This window comes from Manacus vitellinus, unplaced genomic scaffold, assembly GCF_001715985.3.
Source record: "Manacus vitellinus isolate BGI_N305 unplaced genomic scaffold, ASM171598v3 scaffold_3_pilon, whole genome shotgun sequence".
In the NCBI taxonomy this organism is placed as follows: Eukaryota; Metazoa; Chordata; class Aves; order Passeriformes; family Pipridae; genus Manacus; species Manacus vitellinus.
This window is the reverse complement of record NW_021940535.1, coordinates 35,729,978-35,744,770: the sequence shown is the minus strand read 5'-3', so window position 1 is coordinate 35,744,770 and position 14,793 is coordinate 35,729,978. Positions and strand designations below refer to the sequence as shown.

General features: G+C 37.2%; 2 protein-coding genes across 2 annotated transcripts in view; both read right to left on the bottom strand.

The window, feature by feature from the left end:
- Positions 1 to 11,145, bottom strand: part of LOC103763378 (macrophage mannose receptor 1-like) — a 32,120-nt gene extending 20,975 nt beyond the window's left edge. Inside the window, exons 1-9 of the mRNA XM_018075451.2 lie at positions 10,958 to 11,145; positions 8,323 to 8,718; positions 7,048 to 7,221; positions 5,048 to 5,206; positions 4,132 to 4,245; positions 2,615 to 2,761; positions 1,550 to 1,732; positions 846 to 1,003; positions 341 to 451 (exon numbers count right to left, since the gene is read on the bottom strand). Coding sequence (XP_017930940.2) covers positions 341 to 451; positions 846 to 1,003; positions 1,550 to 1,732; positions 2,615 to 2,761; positions 4,132 to 4,245; positions 5,048 to 5,206; positions 7,048 to 7,221; positions 8,323 to 8,718; positions 10,958 to 11,027 — 1,512 coding nt within the window. The 5' untranslated portion in view covers positions 11,028 to 11,145. The remainder of the gene's footprint in view (positions 1 to 340; positions 452 to 845; positions 1,004 to 1,549; positions 1,733 to 2,614; positions 2,762 to 4,131; positions 4,246 to 5,047; positions 5,207 to 7,047; positions 7,222 to 8,322; positions 8,719 to 10,957) is intronic.
- Positions 11,146 to 12,820: 1,675 nt separating this feature from the next.
- The window catches only part of LOC103763379 (macrophage mannose receptor 1), a 30,658-nt gene continuing 28,685 nt past the window's right edge, over positions 12,821 to 14,793 (bottom strand). Inside the window, exons 28-29 of the mRNA XM_018075453.2 lie at positions 14,131 to 14,160; positions 12,821 to 13,747 (exon numbers count right to left, since the gene is read on the bottom strand). Coding sequence (XP_017930942.2) covers positions 13,503 to 13,747; positions 14,131 to 14,160 — 275 coding nt within the window. The 3' untranslated portion in view covers positions 12,821 to 13,502. The remainder of the gene's footprint in view (positions 13,748 to 14,130; positions 14,161 to 14,793) is intronic.

The following is a 14,793-nucleotide window of genomic DNA, read 5'->3' as shown; positions in this document are numbered from 1 at the left end:
TCATGTCACATAGTCCTGAAATTGTTAGCAGTCCCTACTACAGCTTCAATAACCACAGTTGGTTGTAGAACAATATAAAAAAATATGCAGAAAACCACAGTAATGGCTTTAGCCCCTTTCACAGAGAGTTCTGAGATAATAGACCTGACTCATATTCTCTAAAAATAAATTCAAAATAACTTTATTTTAAATAAGGGATTGTAGTGAAAATTATCACCCTGAATTTTTTGTAGAATCACACTTGTTAGGGAAGACAGAAAAAAATAGTTTCAGTGTCAAGTGGAGTTTACGAAAACAATGGTTTTTGGTAACCAGATTCTTGGATATGCTTTCTTCTTACCTTCAGGCAGGCAGGATCAGTCTTTGTTGTTTCAGAAACTCCTTGTAGCGGGCCCCTTCTGCAGATGTAACCTAACTTTCTGTCACAGGCATTGTCTGCCCAATATCCATCCTAGTTGCAATTTGGGAAGAGGTGAAAAGCAGTGAGGCAGAACCTGTTTCCTTTAGAAACATTATTATTTCTTTTAAATATTGTTTCAATGGGACAATGAAGATCTGTACTTTTTAGTGAATTCTGAAGAGGTGAATTAATGAAGAGGTTAATGTTATTCTTAGTGGCACCGGCAGGCTGTTAAAGTTTGCTTGGCATATAGTGTGCACTCACGATCAGATATGAATGTTCATCTAGTTATATATAATTTCATTTTAAATTTCATTTAGGACAATCATATGTCTGAATGAAGATACCACTCTCTGATTTGTTGCTAAGTTGAATTAAAAGAACCCCCTAGAAATATAACCAAAACTCAAATAGTACAGTGCTACACAAATGAGGAATGATTCACCTTTCCTGCCATAATGACACAATTTTCTTGCCCATTGACTTCATGGGTTGGTTCTCCAGGCAACCATTTGGTATATGTAACAGGAGTCCCATCACTCCACTCAAAGTACATTTGAGTTTTGAGGTCATTCAGGCCAATCCACAGCTCATCCACAGCTTCTAGAACAGAGATTCATCTGTGTTATTACCCAAGTTGAAACAGTCCATTGGAACAAGATTTTGTGGAAATGAGCTGAAATTGCAATGTTACAATGCAAATTCTTCTATATTGAAAGACAGAGGAGTTTATTTTAAATCCTAATTCACATTCTTCTTTCAAGAAGTTAAAAATGAGATACCAGTGGGAAATAAGATTCCTTGGCTTTATCAGTAAAGTCCATTACTGTATCTACAGCTACAAGGTGTCTGAGGCAGATAATCAGTCCAAATGCTGCAGTAACTAGAGCTGTTATTTCCTTCAAGTTATTTCATGCAGTGAAAAACAAATGAAAATCAAATTGAAAAGAATGAAAACAAAAATGAAGAAAGCATAATGATTCCTCTTGTGGTTTGTTGGTGTGTGAGGTTTTTCTAACCCGTGTATCTGTGGCCTTCCCTATAAATGTTTGTAATAAATGAGTAAGAATTATTTTATTTCAACCCTGTAAGATTTCTAATAATACAGTTCTGCATTTGTACCAAACACTGCCCTGTAGAAACACTCACGGTAGCCAAGCTGAGACAGTATGAAGCTATGCTCCTCAGGGTTGTGGATACTGGCCAGATTGCCATTGCTCTCATTGCAGGAAATTAGGGCTTCTCTCCATTCTTTGGGGTCTCTGTGAACCATGAAACAGTGACCTCCATAGGGTATCCATCCTTCTGGGCATTTAACAGGCTCTGTATTCCCTCAAAATCAAAAGATATTTCAAATTTTTAAAGTGCAAACGGAAGTCTAGAATAATTGCAATTACATTGAAAATCAGTTAATTAACTAATTAGAATTAAAGCTATTACAAATAAGCAGTACTTCTATTCATTCCTCACACATATATTTTAGTCTGTGTGATTTTACTCACTGTACTTTTACAAAAAACCTACCACGTTTTAACAAAAGAGGAAAATACTGGAGCCAGTGGTTACTGGGCTTCACTACTGTGAAGTATTCACTGTTGGACAGGGGAATATTTTGGAATTTCATATATAGTGTTTCCACACAATATATCCTACCCAGTTATGTTCTGCATATTTCATAAAGGCATTATTACTGTAGTGCAAGTAATTCTCTGCACACGTGGCTTCCCATACTGAGTCTCATTAAATAAATCAGAGAGAAGCATACTAGAAAAGTGTTCTGAAGGAACTTACTCTTTTTTGCCATCTTTCTAGGTTGCAGGCAACACCACCAAGATGTTGCTTTGAGCCTACCAGTGCCACTTTGCCAAGCCTTCAGTGATAAACTTCAGTGTTTTGATTGGAATGCACTGCAGGAAGGATGAGGCATCTCTAACTATATTTTCATGTCCATGCAGACCATGACACTTTCATGATAGTGTACGGCTTATCCCAGTAAAAATGCTTCTGTGGTTACTGGGTACCAGGAACATTTTCAGTTTTTAAATATATTTGGCTAAAGAAATTACAGTATACTTTTTTCTGTACCCCTCATCATAGCAGAAGAACAAATTACAATGCCTACCTTTTTAAAAAATTTCAAATAGCCATTAAATATAATTTTAGTGACACAAATTCTGTCTTTATCAAAATGGTTTTTTTATTTACTTGACATACCTGATGAAAGAATGAAAGGATCCATTGTAGAGTTTTCCTTTTTACAGATATAGCCAAGTTTCAGATCACATGGCTTGTTTTCCCATTTAGCATCTCTTCTGGGATTTAGTACTGCACAGAGTTTCTCAGACTCAGGCTCAGGGCTTCCTTCATGGAATAAAAACCAAATTATTTTTATGCAGCACAGGTTTTATGTCAGCGGCTAAAAGAACAACTTACATCCAGCCTTCTAATGTGTCAGTTGTAGGGTCGTGACTTCACTGCTACAATTATTTTTCTACCAGAGATAAGAAAATGTAATTTAGAAGTACCCATCAAAACATTTCTTTATATGCTTATTTCATAATTCACACTTTCTGCCACATTTGATGGCAGCGTAATGGTCTCAAAAATAAGACAATCCTGTAAGTTTTGTGAAAATTGTTGGGTTGCTCAGAAGAGAAACTGTACTATGCGCTGGTGGAAAGGCTGCATTAAATGGCCCTTTGAAAAGGTCATTTCTGCATGCCCTTTGGCAACTTGGATGCAGATTTGTGCCTTGCTGCAAGCAGAGCCTCCTCACAATTGCTGAGTGTCTCTCCTCTGCCTGCCTCTTCAATGAACCCTCCAGGAGTTTCTCCAGGACCACAATCCCTATCTGGGGAATGGTCAGTGTTTTCCTCTTCTCAGAGAGGTCCACAGTGTAATGAATTACTTTTTTTATTCTCCCTCCCTCAAAAGTTACAACTTAAAACAATTTTGCAGTTAACTAGAAATGTGTATATGAACTCATGATCACAGTCATCATGTGGGGATACAGGAGCTCTGGGTGTGTGGGCTGCTTGACCTGAGAGCCAACTCCTCTTCTCTGCAAGGCTTAAGGAATTTGACCAGCTCAGCAGAAGGTACAAAATCCTGTACCAGACTCAGCAGGTCTGGGCTTTTCCTTCATCCTTTGTACCAGATAAAAGCAGGTGACATCTCTGAGACTTAGAAAGACCAAAAGATGGACTATGGTTGGATTTATTCAGCACTTGCTGCAATTGATTGTTGCCATGGCAATCATTAAGAGGCCTTCAAAGATAAACTGACAGTGGTGTGAACTCTATTTACAGGCTCTCTTGAATGTTGAAGAGGATAGAAGAGTAGAAAAGCATAAGAGGAAGACTTTCCAAGAGTTATGCTCACTGACAGCTGAGTCCTTGCAGGTTGCAGGATCTGATAACCCTTGTGACAGTTGTAAAGACACAGAGGATTTAATGACTTGGAGGCATTCCCAGTTTGCTACAGCTCATCTAGTGCTTTTTACTTTATCTACTTCTGGTAGGAGATGAGACTATTTAGTTCTTCTTCTTGAAATTCCATAAGGTACATCTAGTGAAGGAAAGCATAATTCTCAGATTTTCCATCTCACATCTCCCATACCTTTCGGCTCCATTTCCTCATGTTCATGGGGAATACTACAGAACTTCAATTAATATGCATTCATCATACTGATGAGAAATATTAATTCCTAAAACTGTTAAAAAGGTTATTACCTGGTGCCCAGTTAAAGTATCTGAAGGGAATGCCACCACTCCACTGCCAGCCACTGTTGAGATTCAGGCTGTTAAGCCCAATCCAGAGAGAGGATCTCTTGCTGTCAATCAAATCTAGGCAACCAAAAGAATTGGATTCCGATAAGATTTGTTAGGAAATGTTCTGTATTTTCAAAGGTTAGAAGAAGATATTAAAAGTCTGCTTAGTGATTTCTACGTTCAGTACAGAATCCATGTTTACTGGAAATAAACTCAAAGGGGTTTTTCTGTAAATAAAGGGTAGAGAATTGCAAAAGACTATTTTACAAAGTAGTTTATCTGAATTTAGTGCTATTCTACAGTTATATGTAAACAATAAGTTTGTAAATGGAAAGACTGAATTGCTATTATTAATACTGTTACAACTTTTCTTGATTGTGATGCAATTGACATTGAACTTTCATCCTACAGAATGTGCATACATCCAGAAAGTCTAAATTTTTAGGAGTCTTCTGTATAAAATTTGCATGGTATTTCTAAACTATTTCATTAGATATACATGAAGAATACCAATTCATTAACATGAAAGTCATATAATGACTGCCTCCTAAAATGTTGTTTCTTCTTCTAAGGTCCCTTTCTAGGACCCTTCTGGTGTTTTCTGAGCTTGAGCTAACTTTTGCTTAATTATCTGGAAATTCTTAAATAATAATATAAATAATTTCAAATGGCAATTCCACAACTTACAGAAGTTCCACCTATAAAAAGCTTAATTTACAGTAATTTTGCTATTTCTGATTAGTATATATGTATAATATACATGTGGTTTTTTACATCAGTTATTCATTGTAAAGTGCTTAAACCCCTGAAACCTTTGAAATCAGTTACAAAAAACCTCTCTGACACATTTTTTATTGAATCTTGATTATTAGTTCACCTCTTAGATACATATGTTCATGTATCTCTGTAACACTGAGTAATTCTGCGTTCTGTTGCTGACAGCTCTTCCTTGCTTGGTGCCATGTGAGAGCTGACTGGTAGTTTATCTGGTAGTAGGTTCCTGTCAAAGGATCTGTACTCCAAAATCTGTCATTGTCTGTGTGAGAGAAAGGAGATTTAGTATCTCAGTTTGTAATAAACATTTTACACAAAATGTTATGGCAAAATTCTACTGCAAGCTTACTTGTGAAATGACACTCTGGAGCAAGCAAGTTAGCTTGATCTTTGTTAAGTAAAAGAGGGTTTGCAATTTAAAGTAGCAGAGATGGACCTTCATTCTTTATTTTTTACTTTCCTCTTCAAATTTTATAATCTCCAGATTAAAAAAAAATTTGTAAAGATATCAATAAAGCAAAACTGTATCTTGGTCATTGTCTACTCTGAAATCCTGTTCAGCAGCTCACAGATTATGTCCAAGTTTATTCTTGGCTGAAACACAACTGAAGTACAAACATTTCCAGTAATGGAAACTTTGCTTTTGAAATTATGCCATCACTAATTACATTTACGATTCTACAGGCTTGGAAGAGAACAGCTGGAAAGCTTTCCAGTGGAAAAGAACTTGGAGGTGTTGTTTGATAACCAGCTGAACATGAGCCAGCAGTGTGCCCAGGTGGCCAAGAAGACCAGTGGCATCCTGGCTTGTATCCTGGGGCCAGCAGGATCAGGACAGTGATTGTCCCCCTGTACTTGGAGGACACTGGTGACACCGCACTTCAAATATTGGGTTCAGTTCTGGGCTCCTTGCCCAAAGAAAGACATTGAGAAGGGCAAGAGAGCTGGGGAAGGGTCCAGTGAGGAGCAGATGAGGAGCTGGAATTGTATTTGTTGTCTGGCATGTGTTCTGGAGTTTAGAAATTGTCTTCTGAGAGCTCACTGTTAGCAAAACTCTTCCCTGGGCAAGTACTGAAATAAGCTGTGATTACAACTTGTCCTAAATTTTGCTTTTGTTGAGAAAAAGATATTAAATTTCTTGAATGTTTATTAGAGGAAATGTTTTCTATTTCTTATTGTGTTTCTTTTTTTTTTTGCTGATTCACAGATTTTTAACATTCTTTTTTAACTGTAGACTCAAATGTTAGTGATAATGTCCCATCAATTTTATAATGCCAAATACTTCATGTTTTCTAGTTTATATAGAGAGGATGTTATGGGATTTTTCAAGCTACTGCTTGCAGTATTGCACCAGGGAATAATTTTCACCAAATCAGTCGAAATGATGGTGGTAGTTGGCGGTTGTGAGTGAGATGAACCTGATTTCCCAGTGCAATGCTCCTATCAAAATGACAAATGCTGATTCTGTGGTATCACACTGAAAAATTAGCTTTGAGGCAGCATTTTTAATATCTTAATTAACACCGTATTTTGGTGTTCTTCATCCTGCACCACAGTGCACATACTTTTATCTGTTCATGTAGCATTATCTTGTAATGTATTCTGAAATGTTACAAGGGAAATGCTGACAGTGCTACTATTTCAGTAAGATCTTTGAGCCAATCTTCTTATTTTATGTCTTTCAGAAGACAAAGTACATACTCCCATGTACTGTAGACCAATCTTGTTATACAGAACAGGGCTTTGTTTGGGTAGAAAAGGTTATACTACTGCTACCCCAAGTATTAATGAGTATTAGTCTGTGAATAGCGTCTCAATTTTCAGGTGATTCTATGCTGAAGACAGTCATATTAAAGCACACTGCTCTTTTCCTGTGTGTTGACTACTGATGGACACACCCAGACAACTTTCAGCCTGACTACAGACTAATAGCAAACAGATTAATTTTTCTGTTAGGAATGTTATGTTGTGAGAGAGACATTTTTGAGCAAAATTAGGTCATTATAAGGTTTTTCCTTTCCGTATTACTGACAGCATCTCAGTATTGATCTAGTTACCGAACAGTGTTGTGTTATAATATTTATGTCAGCATGTGGGACTTACTGGCAGTTGGACAGAACCCATACAAATGGTCCACGTTGAAGTCGGGTGTTGTTGCACACCAGAGCAAGCCATCTGACCTGCCAGCAGCAGTGCACTCAACATACCATCTACCACTCAGCTGGAAGGGGAAGGTACACGGAGCTCCGTTGGAATTTCCTAACAGTGTAAACAGATCTGAGGGGGCAAAGATAAATTTTATTACATGTACATGAATCTACATATCTGTACACTCCATAAGACTGCATGGAGAAAGCATGGCAAGTGTTACTCCAGTGTAACAGGGAAACTGCTGTCACCAGCAGCGTCTTTCATGGAAGTTCTTGGTAGGGCTTGCAATTTACTGTTTCCTTTTGGGGTACATCATCAGCTGTAACAGCTGGAAATAGAGCAGTTTCATACTGTAGTCAACTATGAAAGAACTGTAGAGATTTTTGTCTTATATATTTAAATATAATTTTCTAAAAGTAGAAATTGTTTTATTATGTAACTTAATTTCCTATCATTCATTAAAAGTAAACCATTGATTTAATTGTTAAATGTTGCGCAATTCTTGGCATCTGAACTCTTGTAGAGCAACTGAAGGTAGCATGCATGGAATTATTTCCTTACATTTAATACTGATCTATTACTTAGAGATTTTTGCCTTTCTTCCAACAATACTAATACAATCTCAGTAGTAAGAGTATACAGTTAAATCAAGTGCTTTGATTATAGTCATAGAGTGACAAAATGGGTCAGGTTGGGAGGGTTGATCTGGCCCAACCTCCCTGCTTAAGCAGGGCCATCCTAGGCCATATGGCATAGGGTTGTGTCCAGACAGATATTGAATGTCTCCAGTGAGGGATACTCCACAACCTCTCTGGGCAATCTGTTCCAGTAGTTGGTCATTTGCACAGTAAAGAAGTTCATCCTCATATTCAGGTGGAATTTTCTGTGCATCAGTTTTTTTCCACTGCCTCTTGTATTATTGCTAGGCATCACTGAGAAAAGTGGTTAATGCTAACAATTAAAAATAACCTCCACCTTTGCTTTAAAAGTAAAGAAAAAATAAAGCACATCTTTTGCATATACTGCATGCTGTCTGAACCTAAGCAGCTGTGTTCTCCAGGATGGAGGATACAAGCCTGAATATGTGAACTAATCATCCTCTAGTCCACCATTGCCTCAGGGGGAACAGGTGATGTTAGACTAAGGGGAGCAGAAGTCATAGAACCATATCTGTGATGGCAAACAAACGCATTCAATAAACCATCAAGGTTAACCTTTAAACTTTACCTTCATGGCCTCGAGAACACAAATCATCCATAGTTCCATAGATCTTCCATTTATTCATTGTCTCTGATCCTGTTTTCAGCACAATGTTTTCTCCTTTTTTGCCAGCACTGAGAAAGAAATCTTCCCCTTGGATTGCCAAGGTCTCATTTCTGCATTCCCATTTCTGGAATTCACTTTTCTTGTTGCATGGGTACAGAGAAATTTTAGCATGGTTTTGCTTGTAGGGCACTCCCAAACACTGTGCAAATGCCATGCTCATCAGTTGATGATCAGAGACCCACCTGAATTTTTGTAAGTCAGTGTTTTTCCTGCACGTGGCTGTAGTGACTGCCTCAGAACTCTGAGCACTTAAACAGAGCTTAATATCCTCATTGTATATTAAAAATATTTCACTGTCTGTAAAACAAAACAGTCAGGATTACTGTATTTATGGTGAGCACATGGTGAAGGAGCTTGTGCAGAGAAAGATGAGCTGTTGATTCTATGCTGATCTGAGTCATGTCAGGAGACTGCAAATATGAGTCACATTTGAAAGGATCAAATGGTATTTTCAAGACTTATTTCATTCTGGGAGGGAAAATAAGTGCAGTTCATGTAACCACATGTAAATACAATACAGAGAATTAAGAATACATAAAACACATTATGGCAACTTCAAAAATGTCATCATTATAATGGAATTTAATTTTCTCCCGAAATGCACATTTCATTCAAGATTTCCAAAAGAGACCTTACTGAAAATTTGTAAGTTTGCCATCACTTCATGCATTATAGATTTAGCTCATGTCCCATACACTTCCATGGGGTGGCATTTGTGCTTAAAACAGTTAAATAAGTGCACCTTCTGTGACTCTTGCTCCTTCTGGAATTGGCATGTTCTGTTATGGTTTGGGGGTTTTTTTTAGAATTAAAAACCTGAGTAATGGTGACTCATTATCTTGCCTTATTCCAGTATCCTTTCATTAGTACGTCCATCATAAGAAGTCAACACAATTCACACAATCAAATCACAAACATTCTCACAAGAACTGGGCAGCATATGGATGTACAGATGCTACAGGTGTGGGCCACTGTGATAGTGCAATGTGAGTGTTGAATAACATGCTTAACACTCTCAAAGAGTTGCAGGCAGCCTAATTTAGTAATCCTTTGAAACAAGTATCCCCTGCTGGTAAGGACTGTCCAGAACTGCAGCTGTACTATCGACATGCAAGGTAGGTCAGCCTGAGCACACAGTTGCATGCTTTTCAAAATTCCAGGAAGCATACAGCTATCACATGGCTTTGGGTCATGAGGGATTAGAATTTGGACTACAAGGAATATTCTAGGACCTATGGAACAGAAGGGTTAAGCTTTACCCTTCAGTTCTCTGGACCTCAAATCACTACCTGGAAGCAGAAATACAGTGTTGTTCCCATATCCATCTGATAGAATAAGACATAAGGGACAGTGAGCTACCCCTCCAAACACTAAAGTAAATTTCTAGAACTGAAGGATGTTAGGGCAAGCCACTGTTAAGTAGTGAACAGAGGAGAAAGTGTCTGTAAAATTCTGGGATGCTGTAACAGAAAGAATAGTTCTTGAGCCCTCACAAAAAGTCCCTGTATTACTTAGATCAGCTCAGTAAAACATGGAAGTGCCACTTCTGCAAATCTAAATTTGAGACTGAGACCTAGTTTCTTCTTTTCTTGTCCATTTTGCCAAAATGTTTTAAATATTATTAAATCTTTAATTTCTTACTGCTAAATAAATAGGTGCTTAGTGTAGTCCCCTAAGTTTCAGCTATTGTCCCTCATAGTATTTTTGGGACCAATAATACAAGTTCTTGCTGGAAACTGTGAGGTTCCTACTTGTGGGTTTGGTTCCCAGCTCACAGACCAGGTCGGAGACCCCCTTTTTGCACAGGGCAGTGCTGGCGCAGCTCACATGGCACAGCATCTGCTTTTGGAAGCTGTGATATGTATCCCACTCCACAAATCTAATGAAGTGAAGGATAAAGAAAAAATGTCCTTGAACATTGTCATCATCCTTACATCAAAAGGGAGCTGTGATCTGTCTTTAGTCAACTTCAGAACCTTAACTATGCCTCTCCTCCTTACTCTGAAAGCTGTAATGGTTATTCCAGGGCTATTCTTGACTCCCATATATTTCTAATTTTTTTTTTCCACTGGCATCTGTGCAGCCACAGTGTTACATCTTATATCAATCCACAAGTTCCATCTCATCCCACACAATCTCATGCTAAGGCTACACATAAAACACCCTATTTAATTTCTTTTTCTTTTTGATTTTTTCTAAGTCAGTCACATACACAGACAAGGACTATGGAGCACCCTGTGAAGTCCATCTACTTCACAGAGCAGACATAATCAATAACTAATTTTTACCCAAAAGTCAATCTTTATGCACTGATTCCCAGCTTTACCCCTTTTTTACTCTTCCCAACTCTTTTAAAGGAAAAAGAACATCATTTGTATCTATCTTTTATAAGTTCCTGTGGATCACTCCTGTTAGGACAAATAGGAAATGTAGTCAAGCTGTGTAAAAATCTTAAAGAACCTGAGAAACCAGCAAGACAACAAAGATGCCCACTTTCACATCCACTTTTTCAGAGGATAGGAAAAAATAGACTCACCAAGTGTTTGAAAAGCTGTACAAACAAATGAGAGGAAAACTAAGACTGTAGAAAAGGTCAAGGGTTTCATTCTGTCTTCTTATTTGCAAAGAGATGAGCTGAAATTGGTTGCTGCAGTGGAGGTCCTTAAGGAATCAGTTGGTGCTGGTTCCTTCTCAGTTTTGGAGATTTTTAGTTGAAAGAGAAAACTCTGGGCTCTAAATAAGGAAATATCCTGTCACATGTGGTATTTTGAAATCTATAAATAATTACAAAATTCAGACTTTGCATCTGAAAGTGAAATTTCCATCCATTCAAATGCAAGTGGCAAAGTTTTAACAGTTCAACATCGTTCCGATGAATTATTTTTAACATTCTTGGTTCTGCTTGAAATTGTAACATTCTGACCCTCAAAGACAAAGAAGTAGGGAGTGCACTTAAATGGAAGTATTTTAAATAAATACCTAGGAAACTCAGAGAAAAATATATGCAAATTTCTCAGGCAGATAGGTCTTTACTGCTACAAATGATGTTTCATTTGATGGAGTGAGCAATTTTAACTATTTCAGTGAAAAATTAACCCAGACAGGACAATTTAATTTTGCTTGGTGACTTGACAAACTGGGCACTATGTATATACCTGACTTTTATCTACTCTGATTTATCAACTAGTAAAGCTACTCTGCTGTTATTTCATGTGAATTTATCTTAGAAGAACCAATACAAATTAGCCAAATCTTTACAAATCCTTCTGTTAACCAGTGATTTTGGCAGAAAAACTCTTTCAAAATTATTCAATCCATAAAGTAAAAATGAATTTTAATATCTAATTTTTCCTTTATACCAAGTGTAAAATGAGACAAGGAAAGAGGTCTTTTTCAAACTTTACAAATGACCTTCAGTCCTTTATTAAGTGAAAATGAACTTCAGCTATGATGCAAAATGCCCTATTTATTTTGAAGAAAAAGAAGGAAAAATATTCAGCTGAAATTGCCTTTCAAATTTTTCTTGGCTTTATTATGTAGACAAATCTCACAATACTTTCTGCAAGGGCAAAGCATCACTTAGTGTGAGAGAAGTACAGGGTCTTCAGAGCTGTGTTATCAATATCAAGATTTTAAATGATGATATCATTTTGGAATTTTTTTCATCTGTTAACTCTTTTCATTTGCTTTGCCTTTATTATTAGCCATCAAACAGCACTGAATCCAATTCAGTCTCAGTATTTACAAAAAACCCTAAAACATGTGTATATATTATAACTTATATGAAGGGAAAAAAGAAGGTGTAAGATCAAGAAGACTATCAGTAAAAGTAGTTTGAGTACCAGATGTCTTTTATTCCTTATCTTTTGCAATATGTTTTGTTTAATTGCCATATCTATAAACTATCAATCCAGTGCCATGTGACATCTCCTCTACTGTTCTTATGCACTTTCTAAAGGTTTGTTTTTCCCAGAGATCCCTGAGATCTTTTTTCCTTCAGTATGTCATAGACAACAGAGAATTCATAGAAGGCTTAAACACCGCAGTAAACCTCTGAAACGTTTCACACCAAGGCACTATGGTGTGCCCCACTGCTTTACTGGCCTGTAGCATGGACATAGTGCACAATTGTCAGTTTATTTATCAGAGAGGTGGAGGATATTAAGCAAAGACATCCTAAAATGAGCAGTCAAGTGAAATAAAACCAGAAATGGATTCTCCCAGCTTTATTTGGCATCTACTTTATTTTATAGTTTATTTATGCCTTTTTTAGTCATGTGCCTTGTTCATGTTTCTGTGTTTCCTCCTGTTAGCCTCTCTTTTAAGGTAGATGACTCATTTGGTCACTGAACTGTGTAACATCTCTGCATGCTAAATTAAAAACACCAAAGTATTATTATGTAATATATAGATCATTTATTGATATGCCTCCATGTTCATAATTGATAAAAAAAATTCAAAGCCATAGAATAAGACTGTTTGCCAAGATTTACTTGTTTTGCAAAATCCAAGTTGAAGCCATGAAGGACAAGTATTTTCATTTCACTTGTAATATTATCACAAGCAAGATATATATTTGTGTAAAGAGTGAAGACAGGGACAACAATGGGGACAGACAGTTCATGTAAATCTCTGTTTGTTCCAAACACCACTTTACTTGAGTAACAGTGTGCATGCTTCAGTATAGTATGGTTAGATATGTTCAAGGTGCAGGCATTAGGGCTGAGTACTCAGCAAAAAGAGTGCTCAATATTAGTCTTGACTCTGTATGCACTGCTGCCACAAATCTCTAAATAAAAACAACACTATGGTATTAACTCATAACATTTAAATCTAAATTCCCACTAGTTCTGTTGTTTTTCATGTTTGCCTAATTAGCCATTTTGTGCAGTACCAACTTAATCAATACCTGAGAATATTTATTGAAGTGCACAGAGCAATAGTTCTTCATCCTTACCAAAGGAATAACTGCCAGTTTTACTTCATAGTAGAAGTTACATGCACCTAATAAAGACTAAGATTTACTTTGTTTCAGCTATATTTTTTTAAGCTTAACCATTTAGTTTGGCTGGTTTATCCCATCAGACAACACTGTGTTCATTTTTTTCTTTGTTGCTGGTAGAATCACTTTCATCATCCCTCCCAGGTAGGGCATGGCTGCATTCTATCTGTCTGCTGCACCACCTCTCCTTTCTTGCAGTGCCACTTCGAGTTTTGATCTTGAATGCAAAATAAATCATGAAGCCCATCCCTAATAAAATGATGAGGACCAGAGTGAGTAGTATCCACATATTCAGGTGACCATTGGCTTTGTCCCTTTTGGCATCTGTAAATAAATACAAAGCAAATAGAAATGGATTTACTGTAGCCATAAATAAGTATGAAAACTATAATTTCCCCCTTTTTTAGTTACAAGGGTTAAAATCTATCATATTGTCTCTGGGTCAGTCCTCCTCATTGATTTTAGCATGCAGAAGAAGGAGCAAGGAGGGGATGATCAATTTACCAAAGCATTTGCTTATCCTGGGATGCCCTCTGTCCTGTAGGTACTGCTATATTATGCTGGGAAAGAATTCAATGTCAACTAAGTAAATTAATCCATATAAATAAATATATATAAACCAAATAAATAATATTAAGTTAATTAAAACCCCAAAGTTTTTATTTTCATGTATCTTTGAAACAATTTGGAAGGAAAAAAAATCCTACCTTCCACATTTGCAGTTGCTTTAAGAATAGCTGTCAAAGATAAAGACAAGTGTTTAGTCAAAATCTAAAAAGGTCACATTTTTTCCTGACAGTTTCATGTTAGCAAAAGGTCTGGTAATCTGCACATCATAATTTCTCCTGGAAACACATCTGCTAAATTAACAGAGATGAAAATGTGTGACAGATATTTCCTTTAATAAAAATGCATTGTTTTGCATATTAAAGCCCTCTTCTTGCTTCTTTTTTTAAAACCAAAAAGTGTCTAAGCACTGGTAGTTTCTGACTGCTTTAGATGGACTGCCTTTTCTCCCCGATTAACAAACCATGTTAATCATGGGTCTGATTCCTGCAGAGACTGGGAACGACCTGATCAACAGTGAGTGTTCCCGTACTGCACACAATTGCTTTGAGACCTAGCAGGCCTTAGTTTACCAAAATTCATTTGCATCTGTATTTAAATTTGTAAGCGCAAGTTTTCTTGTTTCTTGTGCGGCTTTTCCCGGCTGTGCACAGAGGGCGCCATCTGCAAGGTTTTTCCTGTGCGCTGGATGTGAGCTGGTGGGAGTTGGGTGGAGGCCACGGCAAGGGTGGATCTTCCCCATGGGCAGTGGGACCCCCAGGCAGAGTGGGATACAGCAAGAGCTGGGCTGCTGCGGCAGCAGC